Consider the following 23,527-nt stretch of genomic DNA (forward strand, 5'->3'; position numbering starts at 1 on the left):
GAGGAGTCGCGGCCGCCGTCGCGGATGGGACCGCGGGTCCCGCAGAGTTTAAGTGTGAGTGGATGCAGAAGTGCCTGCTGTGTGGGCGCAGTGGGTGGCTGTGATGGTGAGATTGAGTGAGGAGGTGCGGTGTGGATGGGCGTCCAGGGTCCGGGCCGCTGGCGGTGGCGGCGTCAGCGAGGTGTGCCCCATCGGGCAGTGCCCCGTGCGCGTGGGGCGGGGTGCGCTCGTGCCTGAAAGGCCTGTGTGTGCAGCACAGTGGGCCTCAGGTGTGTCTGCTTTTCTGCCCACCCCACCGCCGCCTCTGAGCGTCCCTTCTTCAGGATGAGGGAAGAGCCTCCGCTTAGGCCACTCTGCCCCAAAGAAGAGTCTCCTCTGATCAGAGGGGCCTGCTCCGCACCAGCCCAGTCTGAAGCGCGCCCCTGCCTCGCTTCCAGGGCAGGGCAAGGTTCAGGGCACACAGGTGTTGGGAGGTGAGCTCTGAACCAGCGCGGAGGCCAGACAGAATCGCACCCAAAAGCGGCGAGACTTTCCCCCACGGCACTCCCTCTCCGGCCGGAAAGTTCCTGGTGCCTGACCTACTCTCTCTAGCTTTGGGGGAGGCCTTTTCGTTCCCTTTAGCCCTCTTGGCCCAGCCCACAGTGGTCATTTGGGTTTCCCTCGTCCCCTGACGAAAGCTTCGGCCATACCAGCCGCTCCCCCCGCAGGCCCTGCCCCAGGGTGAAGCGCTTCGGCAGCAAACTCTTACCGGTTCCTCCGGGAGGATCTCGGGGGACGGAGCCGAGCGGGAGGGGCGGGGGACGGGGTGGGAAGGCGAGCTCGATTCTCAGCTGTCAGCAAAGGCAGCATTGATCTGCTGAGCACCAGTGGGGGAGGGAAGGAGGCAGAGCTGCCGGCGTGCTGGGAGGGGGCTGCAGGGACCTGGGGGACCCCAAACTGGGCTTGACAGCCGTTTACACCCCTACCCCAACAGTGACCCTTTTCCCTCTGCGTAGCAGAGGCTGCCTTTGGGGTCCGACCTGAATCCCTCTGGCTGCTCCTGGCTCCAGGTGTGCCGAGGGCCAGAGCCTGGTGCCCCTGGGCAGTTTATGCCCCTTCCTCACTGGTAGCTGGGGAAGGTTTCTGGACCCCAGGGCTCAGCTATGGTTGCACTACCCCGGCTGTGTTAACCCATCGTCTCCCCATGAGCTGCAGCTAGCACTCCCTAGCTAGGCAGCACTGCCCTCCCAGACACTATGGGACTGCCTGACTGGGCTTCCTCAGTCAGGGGTCCTGGGGGGTGGACTAAGGTCTGGGGACTTGAAATGGTGGGAAGGAAAGCAGTTGTAAGGGATCTGGGGGTTGTTTCTTGGGGGTCGTTTTTTCTTTTTCTTTTTTTTTCTTGCGGTATGTGGGCCTCTCACTGTTGTGGCCCATGGCTCACGGGCCCAGCCGCTCCGCGGCATGTGGGATCTTCCTGGACTGGGGCACGAACCCGTGTCCCCTGCATCGGCAGGCAGACTCTCAACCACTGCGCCACCAGGGAAGCCCTCTTGGGGGTCTTTTTGAGGCTCTTCTTATGCGCAGAAATGGCACTTGAACACAGGTTGCCCTTTATCAACACTCAGAATATCTGAAATTGGGTCTGTTCTGGGAAAGATGATCATCAAGCTCAGCATCACCCCTGGATGCCACGCCTCTCTTCCCATTTAGGGGACTGCGAAAGTCCCTTCCTCTCCTTGTGAGGAGCCCTCACTGCGAGGAGAGGGTCTTTCATCACCTTTCCCAAACCCAGCTCCGGATGAGCCCCTCAAAGGCAGCAAGAGGAAGAGACTGTGGCTGCAGCTAGAGGGAGGGAAGTTAGATCTCAGGAGGGAGTTTCATGGGGCACAGAGGCCTGTTTCTCCTGTAGGTGTATGCGTAATGGGACAGGCCCACCACTTTTTAAAGTGGAGAGTTGTGGGAGTTCCCTGGTAGCCTAGTGGTTAGGATTCTGGGTTTTTCACTGCCGTGGCCCAGGTTCAGTCCCTGGTCAGGGAACTGAGATCCCACAGGCTGCACGGTGCAGCCAAAAATAAATAAATAATAAAGTGGAGAGTCATGGAACTCTTCCTAAGGGGTGGGGGGATGGAGGGATGGTTCTAGGAGGATGTAAGCAAAGTTAGGTTGGTGTGTGTACGTGTGTGCATGGGAAAGTGGAGGAGGCAGAGGAGAAAGTCCAGTTCCAAGAGGACAGATGGCCACTCTGAGGGTCACCCGGCGGCCTTCCCGGGATTCCCGGGACATGAGCATGACCAGGAGGAAGGCCTTTCCCCACCGCAGCCTTTAGTGACTAAGACACTTTTCTGAGCACACAGCTGTCTCAGGCTCTCTCCCTGCTGGGGGGAGGGGGGGTGGAGCTGTGGTTTCCCACCCTCCTCCTTCCCTCTCTCCCACCTATTCCCTTCACCCCACCCTCGGCAGCTTCCTTCCCACCCACCCCCACCAGCCACCACACCTCTCCCAGGTGGTAACACTGCCAAAAAAGCATCCTGCTCTGCCCTGACTCACTCACTCTGTCCCACCTGGGCAAGTCCATTCCTGGCTCTGGGCTTCAGTTTCCCCATCTGCCCATAACGAGGGGCTGGGGCTCCAAGATCTTCTGTAATTCATCACTGTCACTTTCATCCATCAATGAAGCAAGTATTGATTGAGAGGAAGAGTGGGGAGGGAGAGAGCTCCCATTTGCTGAGCACCAACTGAGGCTCAGAGACATGTGGGGACTCAACTAAGGATACACAGCCAGTATCCAGAACCGCCTGTGACCTGTCCTCTCCCCTGGCTGGCACCTACCCACTGTGCACAGGGTACTGGGATCAGTACTGAGAGGAACCATAGATGGCCCAATCTTTGTTCTCTAGGACTTATTCCTGCCAGGGGTGGAGACTCCTAGGTCTGAAAGGGTTGAGGTCAAGAAGCTGTGGGGACCTTGCGGCCAGGTTCAAGCCTGTCATCGACTGACAGCCTGCCAGTGTGACTTCAGGTCAACCAAAGATGCAGTTTCCTTTCTTGGAGTGGGAAGGGGGTTTTAAGTCAGTGGTTTTCAGACTTAATTAGCAATGGAATCCTTTCTACAGACAGAATCTTAAGGTAGCACCCCAATATGTAAAGAGCATTCAAGCAGAGGTGTTCTGGTTGAATTAAGGTGAGGAGGTCAAGGTTCCACCCACCGGACCTCCTCCTCCTTTCTCTCCACACCCCAGAAACTATTTGGGTTTTCTCTCTTTTTTTTTTTTTTCCCTTTTAAATTTATTTATTTATTTATTTATTTTTGGCTGCGTTGGGTCTTCATTGCTGCACGCGGGCTTTCACTAGTTGCGGCGAGCTGGGGCTACTCTTCACTGTGGTGCGCGGGCTTCTCATTGCAGTAGATTCTCTTGTTGCAGAGCACAGGCTCTAGGCACGCGGGCTTCAGTAGTTGTGGCTCTCGGGCTCTAGAGCACAGGCTCAGTAGTTGTGGTGCATGGGCTTAGTTGCTCTGTGGCATGTGGGATCTTCCCGGACCGGGGCTCGAACCCAAGTCCCCTGCATTGGCAGGCAGATTCCTTTTTTTATAAATTTATTTATTTATTTATTTATTTTTGGCTGTGTTGGGTCTTCGTTTCTGTGCGAGGGCTTTCTCTAGTTGCGGTGAGTGGAGGCCACTCTTCATCGCGGTGGGCGGGCCTCTCACTGTCGTGGCCTCGCCTTTTGCGGAGCACAGGCTCCAGACGCGCAGGCTCAGTAGTTGTGGCTCAGGGGCCTAGTTGCTCCGTGGCACGTGGGATCTTCCGAGACCAGGGCTCGAACGCATGTCCCCTGCGTTGGCAGGAAGATTCTCAACCACTGCGTCACCAGGGAAGCCCGGCAGGCGGATTCTTAACCACTGCGCCACCAGGGAAGCCCCTGTTTTGGTTTTCTTATAGCTCTAAGTGCAGCTAGAAGTCAGATGAGGGAAAGTCTCCACTGGCAATGGCAGAGGAAGCCTTCTTGGGGACAGGAGTAGGGAGGACTTGGAGAGGTGCAGAGAAGTGCAACCAATAATGCCTGCAGCTACCATGAATGAGGCCCAGAGCCTTGTGTAGGATGCTTTAACTGCATCTTCTATTTCAGCATCCCAACAGCCCTCTGAGGTAATCCTATTCACACCCCCATTTTACAGACAAGAAGGCTGAGACTCAGTGAAGAGACTTGCCTAGTGTAGCTCTTTACCCCTGCGCTATAGTGAGTGTGTGTGTGTGTGTGTGTGTGTGTGTGTAGGTGGGGTGTGCGGATAGGGAGGATGTCACAGAACATGGGGGAGGAAAAACAAGTTTGACAAGGGGGACAGAAGGGACCTTGAATGCTATGCTGAGGGTCCAGTTTGGCCTGATGGGAAACAGGGAGACTGGCCGGGGATGAGACTGAGCATGCCCCAGAGGCTTGGGCTCTGTACGAGACAGCTCAGGACAGGAAGATTTGGAGGTGCCAGTACCCAGGGAGGTCGGCAGTTGGGGGGCGGGGACAGAAAGATCACTGAACAACAGGTAATGTCTGGGCTTCCTGGCTCTACTTTTGGACTAGTCGGTGACCTTGGTCACTCCACCTCTGCCCCAACTTCCCTGGCTATCGGGAGGACTAAATGCAATACATGAAAAAGTCACAACCGTGCAGGGAGCTGTACAAATGTGAACCATTGATCTTAATCACCCTTCAGGTGTGCGTTCGGATGGGGCTGGGAGAGGCTGTGAGAATTCCCTAGTCCTAGCACCTCTTCTCCTTGTGGGAAGTCTTCCTAGCAGGAGCGGATTGGGAGGGAGGGTTCTCATGGGTGTCGGCATCATGTGCATTTGCCTCCAGAGATCCACCTCCACTGAGAGCGGGAGGAATTATGAGAGAAGGATCGAACATGCTTCATTTTCCCAATGAGGCCAGAGAGGACAAGAGACTGAGGCCACCTGGCAGGTAGAGGTGCTAGAAGGGCCCAAGGAGTCTCTCCCCCATATCTGGGCATGCCACTGAGCTGTCCCTAGCCCAGCCCCTGCTAGTCTTCTGGGCCAGTCAGCTCAGAGCCACAGGAAGCGGAGGGAGCAGTGTCGCTGATCTCAGTGAAAGTGAACCCCCATTGATCTTCAGGGCTGGAGGGGGGCCCACGAGGAGGAGACACTGAGGGAGAAGGGGGTGTGGAAATGAAGGTCAAGGCCATCCCTTCTGGCACTGCTTCTCCTCTGCCTTCAAGATTCTTCCTCTATGACCCCAACTCCTGGAAGACCATGTAGGAGACAACACCACTGCAGCTCTGCTGGCGGAGGCTCCACGTTCTCAGTGAGAGCCGCTGGGACAGTGGAGTTCCTTGGAAAATGAGGAGGAAGGCCTTTTCTGAGTTGCTGAGAGTACAATGGGAAAAAGCTTCCCTTCTCTCTGGTCCCATGATCAGAGAAACCTGGAGGAGGATTCAGGGAGGGAGAGGACGTGAGTAGGAGGGATGGCAGATTGAGTGTCAGGGAAGGGGGCTCTGAAAAGGGATGAGACTTGGTAAGGGACATAGAGGTTCAGAAAGGAGAATGGGGGCTCAGAAGGGAGGCTAGGGGCTCAATGACAGGGATAGGAGGCCCAGAGAGCAGGACTGCCAGGTCAAACTTTTTAAAAATAAATTTACTTACTTATTTACTTATTTATTTACGGCTGCGTTGGGTCTTTGTTGCCGTGCGCGGGCTTTCTCTAGTTGTCAAGAGCGGAGGCTACTCTTCGTCGCAGTGCATGGGCTTCTCGTTGTGGTGGCTTCTCTTGTTGCAGAGCACGGGCTCTAGGCACACAGGCTTCAGTAGTTGCAGCACGCAGGCTCAGTAGTTGTGTCTCATGGGCTTTAGAGCGCAGGCTCCGTAGTTGTGGCACGTGGGCTTAGTTGCTCCGCAGCATGTGGGATCTTCCCCGACCAGGGCTCGAACCCGTGTCCCCTCCACTGGCAGGCGGATTCTTAACCACTGCGCCACCAGGGAAGCCCTGCCAGGTCAAACTTGATTGAACACCTATTAAAGTCCCTCCTCCTTAAAATAGTAGATACACAGTATAAATGCTGGATAATTAAAAACATAAACAAAAACACGTATCCAAGTTCAAAGGCAAGAATGAGAAATCTCTAAGGGCCAGAAATGAGAGGAAATTCTGGTGGTGAGCAGGAGCTGCAGCTGTACCTCTAAGGAGGGATTCAGCATTCCAGCAGGGTGGGAAGTACACTTGCAGACCCCACTAGTGGCAAGGGCTGTGGTAGGCTCCCTGCTTAAAGCTGGGCCTGGGAAAGTGCTGCCTGCCATAAAGAGGACTAAAATATCTGCCTGCTAGCCGCCTGGTCCTGGCTTTGGGTAGAAAGAGTACCCATATGATTAGGACACCTTAAGCCTGTTCACATGGAATGTGGACTCAGAATCTGATATTCATGACATATAAAAATCCCAAAAGACACTTATATAAGAGCTAGTTTGGGGCTGGTACTTTTCTACAAGGCTTGGGCAGATACAGCTGAGAAATCGCCCCAAAGGGTGGCCTCCATATCCCAGGGTACAGTCAGGAAAATGTGCTGAAACTAACTATCTCAAGGATAAACTTCACAACATATAAGAAATACAATATTTTAAGAGGCACCTCTCTCAAGGAAGAATTCATATTTAAAGATCTAGAGATAATGGAGTAATCTGAAAGGAAGTTTTAGTTAAAATCTTCAAGAAGATAAAGGAAGGAATAACATCTATAGAACAAAAACAGAAAGATATCACAGAAACATGTAACAGATATGAACAGAACTATCTAGAAATTTTGGAAATGAAAACTAATGTCACTGACATTTAAAAAAAATCAATAGATGGGTTAGTAAATACAGCTGAAGAGAGAATAAGTTAATTAGAAGCTATAACTGAGGAAATCCTCCAGAATGAAGCATAGAACAATAAAACAGTTAAACATATGAAAGAAAAGAGACAAAGAAGATTGAATGAGAAACTCCAGCATACGTATTATTACTTCCAGAAAAAGATACTGGAAAGACTGACTAAGCTCTTTCCAGAAATAAGACATGAATTTCTAGATTTGAAAGGCCCACAGAGTGCCTAGTAAGATAGCTTTAAAAACAAATCAAAACTACATCCAGACACCCTTGTAGCCAAAGTGTAGAAAGACAAGAATAATGAGGAAATTTAAAAGCCACCAGAAACAAAAAATAGCTTATCCACAAAGGTCCAATAATTGAATTGACAGTAAGCATCTCATCCGCAACAACAGATGCCAAAAGACAGTGGAATAGTATCTTCAGGTTGCTGAAGGCAAATAATTGTGAACGTAGAATCCCACACGTTGCCAAACTGTCATTTAAATAAAGGGCAAAATAAAGACTTTTTGACACATTCAATATCTTAGAAAGCTTCTGTCCCATGGACCTTCGCTGAAAGAGAGAGGCACAAGGGCTTGGGAGCTGGAGAGGTGATGTGGCTCAGGGCTGCGGAGGGAGGCTGGGCTCTGTTTTGGACCTGTCTTCAGCACCAGCCAGCCTGAGGAGCTCAGCCCAGCCTGGCTCAGCCGGGGCCCAGCTCAGGTTCTCCCCTCCTGAGTGCCAGCCTTGCTATCCTCTTATCCCCTCATGGTAGTGGCCCAGCACCCAAGCTGGGGAGTACCACTGCCAATCTGGCTCAGAGGCCTCCTTGAGGAGGCCAGGCCCAAGTTTCTCATGTGACCAGGTTTTGCCTGGCCCTCTACCCTGGGGCCCTCTCCTCCTGGGAGGTCAGTGAGCAATGGGACAAAAGCTGGGTCCCTATGCAGGAGTTGGGGGGCGAGGACTTTCATTCTCTGTAGGAAAAGAATCACTTTTATCAGAGGAGACGAGACCAGTGGGGCTGAGCCGCCTGGGACAGGAGACTTCTTGGAACATCTGGCTCCACTCAACCAGCTGGTGCCCTTGGGTAATTTCTTAAACTCTTTGAGCCTCAGTTTCTCACTAATGAGCAGGATACCTACCTAATGAGGATGTGAAGATGAAATGAGATAATCCATCTAGCTTTAGATGTATTTTCCTTCACAGAAATTTCTTAAAATAATCTCCATCGAATACTCGCGCCTAGCATATCATCAGTGCTCAGTAGAAAACTGTTCCCAACAAAAAAGTGACAGTGAGAGCCAATGAGCAGGGGTAGGAATGTGGGCAGTGTTGGAGGCCCCATCTTCAGGGAAGAGTTCGTGTTTGTTAACTCACTCATCAGTTACTGTCATTCTCTTGGTGCCAGGCCCTGAGCTGGGCTCTGGAAGCATGGGGATGACCCTGAACTGGAGGAACATCGGTGAGGAAGACAGCCAAAACCAGAAAGTTCTAACAGACTGTTCAGAGCCTAACTCGTCTTGTGTTTGTTGTCTATCTTTCCCCTCCCCACTCCCACCTCTCCCCCTGCCCCCAACCCAATATAAGCTCCATGATAGCACAAACCTCATCTGGCTTGTTTTCAGCTGTCTTCACAATGTCCAAAACAATGTCTGAAACACAGAAAGTGCCAAAGAAACATTTGTTGAACGACTGTGTATATGAGCACTAATAGTAGAGGCTGCAGAAGTTGCTGTGAGAGCATCAGAGAAGTCTTCGCTAACTCTGCCCTAGGAGTTAGAAGTTTCTCAGCAAGGGCCATTTAAACTGGGCCTTGATGTATGTATAGGAGATCAATAAGTGGAAAAGGAAGTAAAAGGACATCCAGGCGTTGGGGCCAGTTGAAAACATGGAGGTGAGTTCAGGGACCAGTGAGTAATTGAGTGTGACAGGAATGTAGAGTTCAGGGGGGAGGAAGAGTGGAAAGACACAAAGCTGGGGAGATAAGAAGGGCTGTCAAAAAGTCTCCTTATTAAAATCTAACTACCTACCCTGATGTAATACTCTGGAGAGGATAGTGTTTCCAGCCCTCGCTGTTGCCCCAGGAAGGCCCCTCCCTTCAAAAGTTAAGGGTCTTATCAGGAAAGGGGTTAAAGATCTAGTACCAAAGATCTAGTACCCACTGAGAAAGGGGACAGTCATACCCCATAGTTCCTAGAGTTGTCTGAAGTTGGGATAAGGGTGGGACAGGGCACCTCCCAGATTTGGGCGAGTGCTACATGCTGCCCCCTTGTGGCCTCAGCAGAATTAAGCAGTAAGGAGGCTGGCCAGGTGGTCTGTTCATGATCCCAGGGGCCTCCAGCCCCCAGCATCGCCTTCTGGGAAAGTTATCCCAACCACCAGCTGTCTACAGACCAGACCTAACTGCTCTATTTATTCCACGTATACTCAAGGCTGGACCAGTGGGTCTGGGGAGGCAGAGCCAGAGGAGACAGTTCATATTTATAAATCCCTGTCTCTCTCTCTCTCTCTCTCTCTCTCTCTCCTCTCTCTCACTCTCTCTCTCACACACACACACACACACACACCCCACCTTTGGCCAGAAAGCAACTATGTATGCACAGGGGGTCAGGAGACCAATGTTTTGGTTTCAGCTCTACCCCTATTCATGGAATGACCTTGGGCAAGTCACTGCACTTCACTGGGCCTCCTGTGTCTCCATCTGTAACACAGGGATCACCATCCCTCGTCCTGTCTCCCCTTGCAGGGTCATTGTGAAGATCATTGGGAGGACAGATGCTGCAAGTGCTAGGAAAAATGTTTAAGAGTGCTCCGGATGTAAGGGGATCGTGCTGGGTATTAGATAGGGGCTCTCTTGCGCAGCACCAAAGTGTTTGTTTACACCCGCATGGGCCCTGCTGGCGGGGAAATTTAAAGGGAACGTGCTCAGTAAGGCAACTGATCGAAACATTTCCAAAATAAGAATGGAAGTCTGCAGGAAAATGGGGACCCACTGACTGGTCTGAAATTTCAGTTATGCTTGGGTTTTCATGAATGGGAGGAAGAGCAGCAAGGTGGGACTGTGCAGTGACCTCAAAATGAGAGGTTAGCCAGGAAACGAAAAGAGCTGAGCTTCTGCCTTTTCTGAGCCCAGCCTCCCTTCTGGGTGCTTCTCATTCACAAGCGCTCTCTTGAATCCTCTCCACGTGGGGCTGGGCACGTGCTGTCAGTGAATTACCTGCATGTCTCACTGAGACGTGTTTGGGTACAGGACAGTGAGAAAGGCCAGATGATCCCCTTCAGAGAAAAGTCCAGGGCTAGAATGAAGGGGGCAGACCTGACTTCTCATGGTCGACAGTATCACCTGCTTCATCTACCTTGATGACACTGGAGGGGTACCATGTATCCAAAGCCTTACAGCTAGGAAAATCTTTGCTTTTGCTAAAGAATGTTATCTTTCTTTCTTTTAGATGTGAATCTCTTACCTGGTCCCATCTCTCTTTTTGCCCTGGTGGTCAGGAAGCTCAGGATCGAACGTGAAACCTAATTTTAAGAACTCTGTAGGTCTTTGCAGCCAGAATATTTGTTCTTGTTTTCGATGATCCTGATTTCCTACTCAACAATATTCTTCCTAATTCTCATCTGTCATATTTTTTCACTGTGTATGTTTTCAGCCCTACTTTCAAGCCCTGCTGTAGAACCCTTCTGACCTGCTGGCTGACAAGGGGCTTGGGCTACCCTCCACGGCAGATGCCATCCATGCCTTTGGTAATGGGCATGGCCACAGCAGGCAGCTCAGAGTGCCAGCCTGTGCCAAGACAGGAGTGGAGGGACGTACTCGAGTCCTTGCTTAAGGACAGAGAGAGCTTTCTCTGTGAGAGATGCTCTCTTCACCCTCAGCCAAGAAGGACACAGGCTGAATCTGGCCCACGTGTCATACGTAGTCCAGGAAATAAGGCAGGCAGGCAACTCTGAGCAGCAAACGTTCTGATGAACGTTTAAAAAATGAACTTCATTTTTAAAATCAGCTGAAGATCTCAATTTGAATCAGACATGCAGCTCAAGTTCCCTTTGCTTTGGACATCCTCCCTCCTCACAAGGGTGTCCCCCTCCTTCACAGACACCCAACCTGAGGGCAGACCAACCTTTCCAAGCCTTTCCCAAGCAAAGTGGTCCCATGAATGTCCCCAGACACAGAAACCCAGACTCCAAATTATCTAAAATGAGATTTATTGCATTTCATGCAGTTTGAAGTCCATGCAGCAAAGGAGACTAGCATAATTTTTAATGCATTTAAAAATAAAATAAAATTAAAACTGGGGGGTGGGGGGCAAATACACAAAGTCCTAGTCTCCTTGAGTCCCTGGAAGAGAAGGGTTTGGAAATGAAACCATCCACTCCCCATGGCAAATGAGTCTCTTAAATGCACGGAATGTTTCCATGGCCTCTGATGCAAATCCACAGAGCTCTGGGGCAAGAGCAGGGATGCGGGGAGAGGAGCACTAGTGAAAAAGAAGCTACACACGGTCACCTAATTTCACCTGAGGGCAGAACAAGGTGGTAAATCCTGGGGCAGCAGCTGTTCTAAGAGTCAGGAGATGACATACACCCCTGAGGAGATTTGCTCCTAAAAGAAGTGGCAGTAAGAACCAAAAAAAGAAAAACAAAAGAAATATTTCTTCAACCACACTCTTCAAGAAAATGCCATAAATATGTTATTTATTATTTTCATTTCATAGCACTGGACACACAGCTCAACATATTGAAATACTGATTCCGTGGAGAAAAAAAAAGGGAAAAAGGAAATAAAAAATATTGCATCTTTCTGTTGGAGAATCTCTGCCCCCAGGCGTCGGGCGTAGTGCACCAGTGTCCTAGCCTGCAGGAGGCGCTGAGGTCGGCAGGGTCCTCTGGGGAGGGAGGCTGTGCCCATTGCCCGGGGCTGTATGGCAAAAATTGTGTTGGGTGTCCTTGGCCTTGCCAGCTCAGGCCCTCAGTCGCCGGTCACCTGGGGGGCCTGCCCGTCGGAGGGCTGGTTGGCTGATTGGATGAACATGGGTTGGGCGAGGTCCTGGCCGGCAGGCATGGTGACTTGCTGGATCTGGTAGAGCTGCTGCGAGGGGTGGAGAGGAGAGAGTGAGGTCACCCCTGGGAGAGGGGCATGCAGCTCCCTATGGGCCTCGAGTTGGTTGGGGGCCCCAGATACCTCAACCACCACCCATTGCAAGGCGTCAGAGGGAGGAGGGGAAGTGGAGTTCTGCTGCGGTTGGGAGCAGCAGACACAGGAGGCACCAGCCCGGTGAGAGGGGGTATGTGTGGTGGGCGGGGAAGAGGTGCAGGGAGTTGCATTTCCTGTGGCTTTCACTTCTCTGGGCTCTGCCTCTCCCGTTAGCTCAGAGCCTCGAGCTTGCTGCACGCTGTTCCTCTGTGACAAACACAAGCAATTCGAACCACTGTACCAGCAGCTTGGAAGTCAGCATTTCCCCAACTCAGTAATCCTCACTGGCAGGGGCAGTAGGGATTATCCCTTCTCCTCTTTTCCTCAGAATACCTGGCTCAGGCTGAGGCTACGCTGAATCTCCATCTCCTGCATGGGCCCTGATGGGGAGGCAGGTCACCTGGGATTAAACGCTTACTACAGCGAAGACCCGCGAAGATGCTTGCGTAGCCACTACGAAGGTTAGGGCCAACTGGACATGAGTTCTCAGGTGTTTCCAAAAGAAACCAAAAGCTAAGACCCCCTGCCATAGCAGCCCTGGCATGTGAGCCTGGCATCTGGTGCTGGCAGAAGCCAGAGCTGGGTCCTGATGCCAGTTCCTCTCCTTTCTGGGCAGCAGAGAACATAGGCTTAGGCATGTCATCCTATCATGTCCTCAGGGGTCTCTGGCAAGATAGTGCGAAGGGAAAGGGGGCTGGCAAAGGGAAGATCCCTTCCTCATGAGTTTAGAATTACTGAATTCCAGGCACCTAGAGAGCTTGAGAGGTCACATGTTCTCTGCATTTCAACTAATCCATGCGATTAAAAAGAGAGTGGCTTAGAGAAAAACTATTCTTAAAGAAAGGAAACAGGAGACCTGCATGCTAGTCCTGGTTCTGCAATGAACAGCTAAGCAAGCACAGACAAGGCACTTCCCACCTCCAGGGCTCAGTTCACTCATCTGTAAAACAGGGACTGGGGCTACATAATGTCTAGCATTACTGTCAACTCCCACCAAGTCTATAAATCTAGAGGATAGGCAAGACTGTTGTTTTAACAATTTCTGTCCACTCACTGTCAACAGATGACAGGACAGCTGCCCTAGCCATCCAAACCCACAGATTATCACCTGCTACCCTGTCACAACTCCTCACCCTCTGCTCCTGCCTAGGCTGGGTGTCCTACCTGTCCATCCGTGAACTGGCTGAACTGCTGCTGTCCTTGCTGGACCTCTGTCTGTGTGATCTGTAGGAATCAAGACGGCAAAGTAGGCAGATCAGCTGCAGGGTCTGGTCCACTAGTCCACCAGCCCCCAGCTAGGAGAGGGTCGTGAAGATCAAATGGACAATGCACATAAAGTGCCCAGAATGAGGCCTGGCATGGAACAGGGGCTTGATGAGTAGAAGGAAAACAAGGGTCCCTCCCCACCCCCTAGCACAGACAGCTACTCAGAGTTGGCACCACATAGAGGACCCCGGAGCATGCAATATTCAACTTCTGCAACCATCTCTCTTAATGTGCACCTAACTACCCCCCGCCCCACTGAAACCAGCCCCTTGCTAAAAGAGTCTTTCTGGGGCCTGAGGCTCAAGTCAAACAAAAACACCTAGCTCCTAGGTACTGACAGGACAGGGCATAACATTTATGGTTTAGGCAGAAACCCTAAGAGTCTGTCTTTCAACCAGGGAAGTCAGATTGCAAAACACTGGGCAAAGTGGTGAGTGGTCCCTTTCATGCTTGGAAGGTGGGCTCCAAACCAAACCCGTATCACCCAGATTATCTGACTGGAATATGAAACACCCTGGCGAGCAGGTGGCCTTGGCCCTGGAAGCCCTTGTGGCAAACCTATGAAGTGGTTTTTCCGAGAGAGGCCACGTGCAACCCTCTGGCCAAGGCGGGGGGGGGGGGGGGGCGGGGGAGGAAAACATTTATCACATGTACTTAAAATCTTATGTGGGCATTTTAAAGGAAATTTACAGACATGGAGAACTGCATCACATAATGCCAGTTGCTGCAGACAGCTTGGTAGACTAGAAAAAAGACTGAAGAATGTTTGTGTGCGTATATGTTATCTACGGAACATTTGACTAGCTAATGTTTTCTGTGTACCTTCTCCTGGAATCATCACAGCCACCCTGCAAGGTAAGGACTGTCTTCTCGAGTGTCCTCACAATGGGCCAAAACCAACCCATCGGGTCTACCCATGAGGCTATGAGGAAAACAAGGGGACAGGTATGAAAGGGCTTCATGAGGGTTTCTTACTAGTGTTCTTTGTTTTGGGTCTTTCTCCTCCCACCTGCTTGAGGGCAGGAGCTAAGTTTTGTCTATCTCTCAGTGCAAAGTAAGTATTGAAGAAATATCTGCAGAATAAATGAATGATCCTGAGACAAATGGAAAATATTCGTCATAGATGAGAAGGTTTTAACTGTGCCCTGTGGCCAGCAGGATTGCCCTTCACATCAGTTGAGAAGAGTTCCATTCACCTTTAAATTCCATTTACATGTTAACATTCATTCAACAAACGTTTACTGAGCACCTACAAAGTGCCACGTTGTTATAATTACAATCTGTTGTTACACAGACTCTGTCCTCAGGCACCCTCTTCTTGCTTCACTCCTTCCACTCTATACACCCAACTTTCCCCACTTTCTGGCTTTAGTTCCTGGTCTCAAAACTGACCTCTGGGGAACCAAGAACTCTTCCTTCTCATTTCCTCCCACCCTGTGCCATAGAAAGTTTCTGGATCCCAGGCTAGAATCTTACAAGTTTTTGTTTTTGTTTTTTTTAAAAAAGAGGGGTACACTAAAGGGTGGGACCAATCTTGAGATCTGACTGCATGTCAATGAGCCCCAGGAAATTAGGGAAAAGCCCAAATCCTTATGCAAGCCAAGGAATGGGTTTAGAGTGGGCCTTTAAAGATCCCAGAGACTATATGGAACTCAGAAGCCCTGCTTTTGGCTCATTCCTCTTATTTTCCCAAATGAGATCTTTGGAGACCTGCTCTACAAACTCAGCTCTGTCACCACTGTCAATAGATACATCACCAGAAATGCAACTGGGCCAGACGAGTCCAGCTCTTTAACGATCGCTTCTTTTTTTGGGTCTGAGGCAAAAGAATTGATTAACAATGCCTCCCCTTGTCCAGCATCCCCCATCCCCTGCAAATAATACCCACATCCCCCAATCCCCAAGCCCAGGAAGGCAGCCCCCTCGGCACCTGTGGCTCAGCCTTCAATATCTCAGGGCATGAGAGGAGATGAGGAGGGCAGTCTCTGGTTAGGGGTGCATGAGAAGGTAGAAGTGAAAACCTAAGTAGCTTTCCAAGGGGCACAGGAGGTGCCAGATCACAACAGTCATCAGGTTTAAAGATGGAAAATCAGCCTGACGATGAGGCAGTCTGTCAGAAGGCTTCCTCCAGTCAGACCTGCACACACATACTGGGCTTTCTTCAAGTATCCTTGAGGCTTCCCCTGCCTTGAGTTTCCTTGTCGCTCAAGAGCACGATGGTAAGAGACACACTTTGAATCCAATCCTCCGATAAACCCCATCTGTCCCTTGGGGTGCAGAACAGACGTGCGGGGGGTGGAGGCGGCTCTTGCTGAAGGATGAGGTGGCGAGAGTTGTGTGCTGAGCACTTTGTCAGAAGCCAGCTCCAGCTGGTTCCCAACTCAAGCCCTGAATCTCTGCAGCACATACCTGTTGAGCATTGGTGGCAAGCGTCTGGATCTGTCCCTGCACAACCTGGGTGCCTGATACAGGCTGGGCTAAGCGAATATACTGCAGCTGGCCGGCATTCAGCTGCACCTAGGCAGGGGCAGAGACAAACAAACCACCGGAGACTGAATGCAACCTCAAACAAGCAAACTTTCCACCACAAGAAATGGTGACTGTCCCCTACCCGTCCCCACCCCGACCCCTCCAAAAAGGCCAACCCTGAAAAGTTCCTTTTTAACAGAAACTCAAACAAGCAAAACCATAGTATCCCTACCCCGTTAAGTCACACAACACAAAAGAGAATCTGTTCCTTGAATGGACTTGGGGAAAAATTCCCAGAGGATCTTGTCATATATGGGAGGACAGCATGGCTGGACCCTCAACATTCACTGGCTCTTAGCTATTTGCTCACAGTTTATGTTAAGATTTGATGCCAAAGACTGTCTGACATTATCGGAACGCTTATACCTTAAGTGTGGGGCCTTTCTCCCCTCTGTCTCCACCCTTCCCCACCCCTGTCCCCGGGATGGCTGATCTAATACTGAGAAGAGCCCCGGAGTCTGCCAGGAGCCCAAAGCAGATGGCCATCACTCCGCACCACAGCCCTAGAACTGCCCAGCCCCATGCTGCACATCTTCGAAGAGAAAGCTGGCCCGCTTTACTACCTCTGTCCCCAAGAGCCAGGACCAATAGGGGTCTGTGGGACTTTTAGGATCCTTGGTGTTCAGCACTAGCTTCTGGCCAAATACCTCCCAAAGGGAAGCTGAATCAATAAACCTTTCACATAAAACCCCATCATCGGAAACCAAAGCTACAAAAATGCCCTTAAAGTCCCTCATGCTTAAGATTAAGTCTCAGATAATACAATAATACCACATGCTGCATTTAATTGTGTGCTAAAAGCCTTAACTCAGGCTCTTAATGCTACAGCGTAGCATGAAAGCATTAGTGCTTCGAGCATGGGGATGAGGAGAGGACCAAACAGCAGAGAAAACAGTCAGCAAAGGAGGACTACGGACAGTCACACGCAGGATGTGGGGAATGAAGGCGGCTCCAGGAGGGCCAGCAGATTTGGTCTCTCTCTATCTGGAGGCCCAGACACCACCCTCCCTAGCTGCCTAGTCTGCTTTTCTTGTAAGCGTGAGCTTCTTGAGGGTAACAGGCAAGTCATGCCTCTTTGTCCTGGAGCAAAATTTCCCCTTGCCTTCAAGAGCTAACTTCATTGCAGGGGCTTTCACTTCCGTGAGGAAAATGCTGACAGGATGAAGCTTCCGCATGCAGTGTTAAATCAAACTGTTTCTCTGAAACTTCAGACTCAATGAGGATTTGAACCACCAAGAAAAGACTAACACTGAAGCTCCTGGTAGAACGTTCCAGAATTGTCCGCTTAAGGCAAGATGGAGGGACACAAAATCTAAACCCATTAATAATCTGGTTCAAAGGAGACAGGGCAAGGTATTGTGACCTGTAGTCATTTCTCTCCTGAGAACATGCCAAGAGGAGCTGCTGGGAAGTTGTGATGCCAAGCCTAAACTCCCCACTACATCCCACAGTGCAGCTTCCAGGCAACATTAAGTTGCTTATGGGGAGGAAGACAGCTGGGTGGAGGCTTGGGAAACCTCACCTGCCAAGACTGATGGTGGCTGGTACCAGGAGTCACCAGAACTCCTGCCGAGGAACATGGGATGAAAGACCGAAGACCTTGTCCCAGGAGTGGGGGAAGGTATACTGCTGGCCACAGGGATTTTACATTTCCCAGCTGGGAAGAGCTCTTTTGCAGAAACTCAAATGTGACTGAAAAGCTGTGAGCCAAACAGTTCCAAGCAGTTCTTAGAAGCAACCTCTTCTTTCAGGCTTGTGTTTAGGTACTGGTGATGCTCTGCCCTTCAGTCCTCTCTACCACAAGGGTAGGCCTGGGGACCCTCACACCTTTTTAAAATTACAGAGCAAAGAAGCCTACCCCCTGGGCTTTCAAAAGAGGAGCAAAGCTTCCTTCCTAAAGGTCATCACTAATATGAGCACTCTGGTGAGTTTAGAAAATGCAGACTCCTGCAGAAGGTATACAGTGAAGACCAGGTCCTAAATTCTGCAACAAGTCTTCTGTGCCCCAGAGGCTTTAAAAGACTCAAGTTAAAGTTACTACAGGGCTTCTCTGGTGGCGCAGTGGTTGGGAGTCCGCCTGCCAATGCAGGGGACACGGGTTCGAGTCCTGGTCCGGGAAGATCCCACATGCCGCAGAGCAACTAAGCCCGTGTGCCACGACTACTCAGCCCGCGCTCTAGAGCCCGTGAGCCACAACTACTGAGCCCACGTGCCACAACTACTGAAGCCCATGTGCCTAGAGCCCGTGCTCCACAACGGGAGAAGCCACCGCAATGAGAAGCCCGTGCACCGCGACGAAGAGTAGCCCCCGCTCTCCACAATCAGAGAAAGGCCCAGGAGAAGCCACCACAATGAGAAGCCCGTGCACCGCGACGAAGAGTAGCCCCCGCTCTCCACAATCAGAGAAAGGCCCATGCGCAGCAACAAAGACCCAATGCAGACCAAAACAATAAATAAATAAAATAAATTTATTAAAAAAAAAAAGTCACTACAAAGTGTGAACTCTTCTTTGGCTTAGCTGAACTTGTTTTGGTGCCCCCACATGCAAAAATGAGAACGATCTGTGAGAGAAGTCATGGGCTGGTGGCTGCAAGGAATCTGGAATTGATGGGTGTGTGTGGTGCCACTACCCCCAGCCCCACCCGTGGGGGAAGTAAAGGGAGGGGGGGAAAGGGAGATGGAGCGGGGGGATGGCGGGGGAGAGAGATGAAAAGGGAAGAGGTAAACAGAGGGATGCACACACACCCCTTTCCTAAGCCTTCTCCTGGCCTATTACTCTGTTAAGAACAGTCCCCAAAACAGAGTTGAGGATACTTTCTGAACTTTCTTCAAAAAGGAAGTGGTTAACCAAGTCCAAGTGAGTTTCTGTATCTGCCTACATTTCATTTACAGTAGGAAGGGCAAGGGGCAGGAACAGGCTTGCTCCATGTCACTCATTTTCCACATTTTTTTGTGGCAAATTGACCAATGAATAGATGGCAAGTGTTAAGACAAGGACCTTTTTTTTTTTTTTCCACCAAAGAACAAGTACAAGTGAAAAAGCCAACAAATCTAAGAAATGAAATCCCTCAAGGCACACAGGAAGTAGCAGTCCACAGTGAAGGAAAGGATAAGTTAAATGAAAGCCAAAAATACACTTTGCTGCAGGCTCCACTGGGAACTGACTCATGAATATGCAACAAGTGTATTTATGGCCTTCTCTGTACACCTCCCTCTTATTCTCCGCAAATCAAAAGACAGGACTAGGACTGCCTCACAGGGCCTTTGGGTCTTGGCACAGAATAGTGGTTACAATGATTTCTCTGCGTAGGCCGAGTGAGGGGAAATGGAGAGGAGGTGCCCCATCGTGGTGAGCCCGAACCTGGATTAAAGGAAAGCAGAGCGTATACAGTGAAGCAAGTTGTAGTTTGGGGTAATGGGAATATAGGTTTATAACAAAGTGTGTGTACGTGTACGTGTACATGTGTGTGTGTCTGTGTGTGTAAAATCTTTAACTATTTCCTGTTATACTGTTGAGCAAAGTGCCACGCAGACCTTAAGGCAGGGCAGGACTTACCGGGATCTGCTGGATCTCTCCTGTGTTCGTAATGATCTGCTGCATCACCTGCATGGTCTGTCCAGTGCCACTCTGGGCCTGCTGGGCTTGACCCTGCGGCTGGGCCTGGACAATCTGCACCTGCTGACCTTCTCCAACCTGCATGGTCACGGGTGTGGTCTGGAAGGAAGAGTCAAGAGAAAGCTGACTGAGCTCCAGCCCAGAGCCATTAGGCCTACCAAGGGGTTAATAACGAGCAGTTCACCAGGAGCAAACCCCCTCCATGAATGCCTGACCTCATCGCAACACTAACAATACTCAACCTACAGAGTCCTTTGGGCTCAGAGCACTGTTCAAGTCACTCTCCAAAATAAAAGACAGGAAGGCCAAACGGATTTTTAGACTCAGAGTACAGAATATTTGCCTCGGCCCCGAATACCTCTATGCTTCAAATGTTTCAACTCTTCACAGCCCCTTCAATGATAGAAAGGCACATACGGTACAAGAGAATCAAAAGCAACCACCCTAATTTGCCTGAGACATGGCTGAAGTCAAATCTGGAGCAGGTGAGTTTAGAGGGCAAACTAAATGGAAAGTGGGATCAGTATGGGTTAACTAAGCTCAGGAACCTGGGCTCCTCCTCAGGCATGCAGGACACTGGAAGAAACATAAAGGGCACACTGGCTTTCACCCCCATTCAAGCAGCAGAGCGACTCCAGCCCACTCTGGCCAGCCAGCTGCTCTGGACCACAGCACTGCTTCCCACGGGGGAGGCAAACACCCTTAAGACCTGGGCCTTAACTGAGGCTACCCGTAAGTAATGGAATTTCATAAAGCCAGACTTCTAACTTTCTAGAAACAGGAATCGCAGATTTAAGGAATTTCTGTCTAATGTATATGAAGATTCTGTGTTTCACACACACTTAGAGGACTGCCCAATGAAACTTGCTCCTTTGAGAGACAGTAGATTCAAACCGTCAAAAGGATCAGTCATTTCTTTTAATCTCAAAACTTTAGCCCTAGATGTGACCATTACAGATCCCAGCATATCTTGTTCATCTGGCGGTGGTGCTAGTGGAGCCTTTTTAACCATACCTGCACCCCAACCCCTCACTTTGGATATGATTTCTCCCCACTCTGAATTAAGAATCACCTCTTAAGACAACTCTGAGAGTCTTAATGAATCCTGGGATTCAATCGATGCTGTTATTCTGATGCTCTCACTTTCTGACTGCACAGGTCTACTCTGCATCTAAAGTTACAAGGGAAGGGGATATGTTCTGAGAACTGTAGATGGGACTCAAGGGATTACTAGGTAAGGAGAAATTACTACAAACTGCAAGAGGGTAGGGAAGAAAGACGACAGAGGGCAATACATGCAGTGGGTTAGGTCAACAGGAAACACCTCCTATACTCACACCATGATTTCCAACTCAGCCTGTTCCCCAAACCTCCAGTAATAAATGTTTCCAATTTTATGACAGAAAACGCAGGATTCACTTTAACAAATTATGCTTTTCTTCCAAGTTTAATAGGTATTGGTCCTGCAAAGGTATCTGAACTCTATTTGAAACAACGATTCCTGCAGGTCCGCGGAGGTGTGACACAGCACAAGGCCACCCTGGACCAGCCAGACAGCGAAACAACAGGAGATGCTGGGAGGAACCAACTTCACCGCCCTCACAAGCCTTATCAGCTCCAAGCTGAGCAAGTCTGGGGTGGCAAAGAAGAGGTAGGTGAAATTCTCGCTGACTAAAAAAAATGCATACTGCCAACTCATCACTGTACTACCAACTCAATTTTCCCAAGAGGATTTCCAAGGTATTTCTAAATCATTTCAGGAAAACGAGGGCTCGTGTTAGCATGGCAGATGTCAAATCACATATGGCATGCCCTGCTGTCGGGGCACAACAGCCATGAGCTTCTTAGAATGGTCAGCCAATCAGAGCCAGCTCTTGGCAGACTCCCTTGAAGTTTGCTCTGTACAGGGATAAGCCTCTGGCAGGTAAAGCTCTCACCACTGCAGAGGCACAAGCATTAGCCAAAGAAGGTCCCTCAGGCATCATGGTGCAGTGGATGCCTTGAGGCAGGGACTGGGCTGTGATCGTCTTTAAACCCCGTCTGCCTAACACTGTGTCTTGCAAAGAGCAAGCACTCAATAAATTTCTGTTACATGGATAAGAAAATGGGCAGGGAATAAATCCTAAAATCATAATAATATTTAAATCTACCCCTGTCCCAACCTTTTTCTTTAGGCAAACTCAGCTCCTTACTAGAATACACATGGCTGTTTGGGATGTGTCCTCTGCCTATCTTTTCAACCTGCCTAGACGGTCCGCTATGCTGATTGTACCCTCCCCTCCTACCATTTTCCCCGTGCTGTTTCTCACCTCCAAGCCTTTGCTCGTGCTGTGCCCTCTCCTGGGAAAGCCCTCCTTCCCTCTTTATTTGATTCATTTCCATTGTTCCCTCTAAGACTCATATTATTCCCTTCAGGGAAGTTTCTCTGACATCTCCTTCCACCTCCCTCACATCTTTGTTAGGTACCCACTTTGAAGTGCTCCCATAACACCCTCTACACAATCCTAAGAATATCTTATACTTCCCACGTGGCAAGTGGTGTAACCTTCAAGTATTTGTAGCCCCAACTAGATTCCTGAATTCTTTAAAACAGGGACTGTTTTATTCATGCTTGTGTCCCCAACACATAGCATTGGATTTTATCTAAGAGGATGTTCAATGTTTGATGAATAAATAAATTAATGATTGGCAGGGAATCTGGAGTCAGAGCTCAGAAAACATAGTTCTCCCTAGGGGCAGGACAGGGATAAAGATGCAGACGTACAGAATGGACTTGAGGACACGGGGGTGGCAGGGAAGCTGGGACGAAGTGAGAGTAGCATTGACATATATACACTACCAAATATAGACAGCTAGTGGGAAGCAGCCGCATAGCACAGGGAGATCAGCTCAGTGCTTTGTGACCACCTAGAGGGGTGGGAAAGGGAGGGTGGGAGGGAGGCTCAAGAGGGAGGGGATATGCGGACATATGTATACGTATAGCTGACTCACTTTGTTGTACAGCAGAAACTAACACCACGTTGTAAAGCAATTATACTCCAATAAAGACGTACAAAAACAAAAACACATAGTTCTCTTCAGCCTCTCATGATCCCCAACCACGTGGATGTTACTGCTTTCAGACAGAGAAGGAATCTTCTGATTACTACTGTAAAAACAAAGTCACCCGACACAAATCTGGTGGGACACAGAAATGATGGGGAAAAGGGGAGGAGAGGTGTGCAAGCTGGCAACGATGCCTGACCTCCTCCTTGAGGGTACAAATTCCAATTCTGGTGGGAGACACAGACAGCAGGCACGGAGTCCACTTAAAAGATGTCACTAGGCTTCCCTGGTGGCGCAGTGGTTGAGGGTCCGCCTGCCGATGCAGGGGGCGCGGGTTCGTGCCCCGGTCCGGGAGAATCCCACGTGTTGCGGGGCGGCTGGGCCCGTGGGCCACGGCCGCTGAGCCTGCGTGTCCGGAGCCTGTGCTCCGCAGCGGGAGAGGCCACAGCAGTGAGAGGCCCGCGTACCGCAAAAAAAAAAAAAAGATGTCACTCCTCTTCATGGGGGCAATATAAAGATTCTTTTCCTCCTACAACTTTTTAGGGATCCTGGAGAATGTCTTGCTCACTGCACTTTCCTCATGTGACCCACAAGGAAACCAGGGTCCAGAGAGATCAGGTGACACGTCACCTCAGTGGCTGAATCCGGGGAAAAGCCCAGGTCTCCAGAATTCAAATCCAGTCCTCTACGGGACCGGGCGATCTGACCGCCCCTCTGCCCCAGCCACACTTGGCCCATCCCAAACCTAAGAGGTGCTGTGTGGCTGGGCCGGCGCCCTCCGCGGTTCACAGACCTGGCCCTGCTGAGGCTGTGCAATGATGATCTGCCCGGGCTGGATGGTGGTCGTGGCGCTGCTGGTCTGCGGGCCTTGCTGCTGCCCCTGGACCTGCACGGCAGTGGGCTGCTGAGCCAGCGTAAAGTAGTACTGCACGGGCTCGGCGGGGGGCACCGACTGACGCACCTCCTCCTGTGGGGCAGAAGCAGGCACAGGTAAGAGGAAAAGAACCGGCTCAGCAGCTGCCACAGTGAATTTCCA

At 50.5% G+C, this 23,527-nt stretch overlaps 1 protein-coding gene across 6 annotated transcripts in view; it reads right to left on the reverse strand.

Moving 5' to 3' along the window:
* Window positions 1-11,030: 11,030 nt before the first annotated feature.
* NFYC (nuclear transcription factor Y subunit gamma) overlaps window positions 11,031-23,527 on the reverse strand; it is a 64,223-nt gene continuing 51,726 nt past the window's right edge. For 2 of the 6 annotated variants that reach the window (XM_007453746.1, XM_007453742.1), the window contains 5 exons: window positions 23,285-23,458; window positions 19,387-19,545; window positions 15,711-15,818; window positions 13,200-13,259; window positions 11,031-11,930 (listed from right to left, as the gene is read on the reverse strand). In XM_007453746.1, the coding sequence (XP_007453808.1) occupies window positions 11,811-11,930; window positions 13,200-13,259; window positions 15,711-15,818; window positions 19,387-19,545; window positions 23,285-23,458 (621 nt within the window). In that variant the 3' untranslated portion in view covers window positions 11,031-11,810. Of the gene's footprint in view, window positions 12,243-13,199; window positions 13,260-15,710; window positions 15,819-19,386; window positions 19,546-23,284; window positions 23,459-23,527 lie in introns of all 6 variants that reach the window. The other 4 variants (XM_007453745.1, XM_007453741.1, XM_007453743.1 and 1 more) reach the window with 4 other exon arrangements.

The sequence above is a fragment of the Lipotes vexillifer genome, unplaced genomic scaffold (genome assembly GCF_000442215.2).
Source record: "Lipotes vexillifer unplaced genomic scaffold, Lipotes_vexillifer_v1.1 scaffold213, whole genome shotgun sequence".
Classification (NCBI taxonomy): Eukaryota; Metazoa; Chordata; class Mammalia; order Artiodactyla; family Lipotidae; genus Lipotes; species Lipotes vexillifer.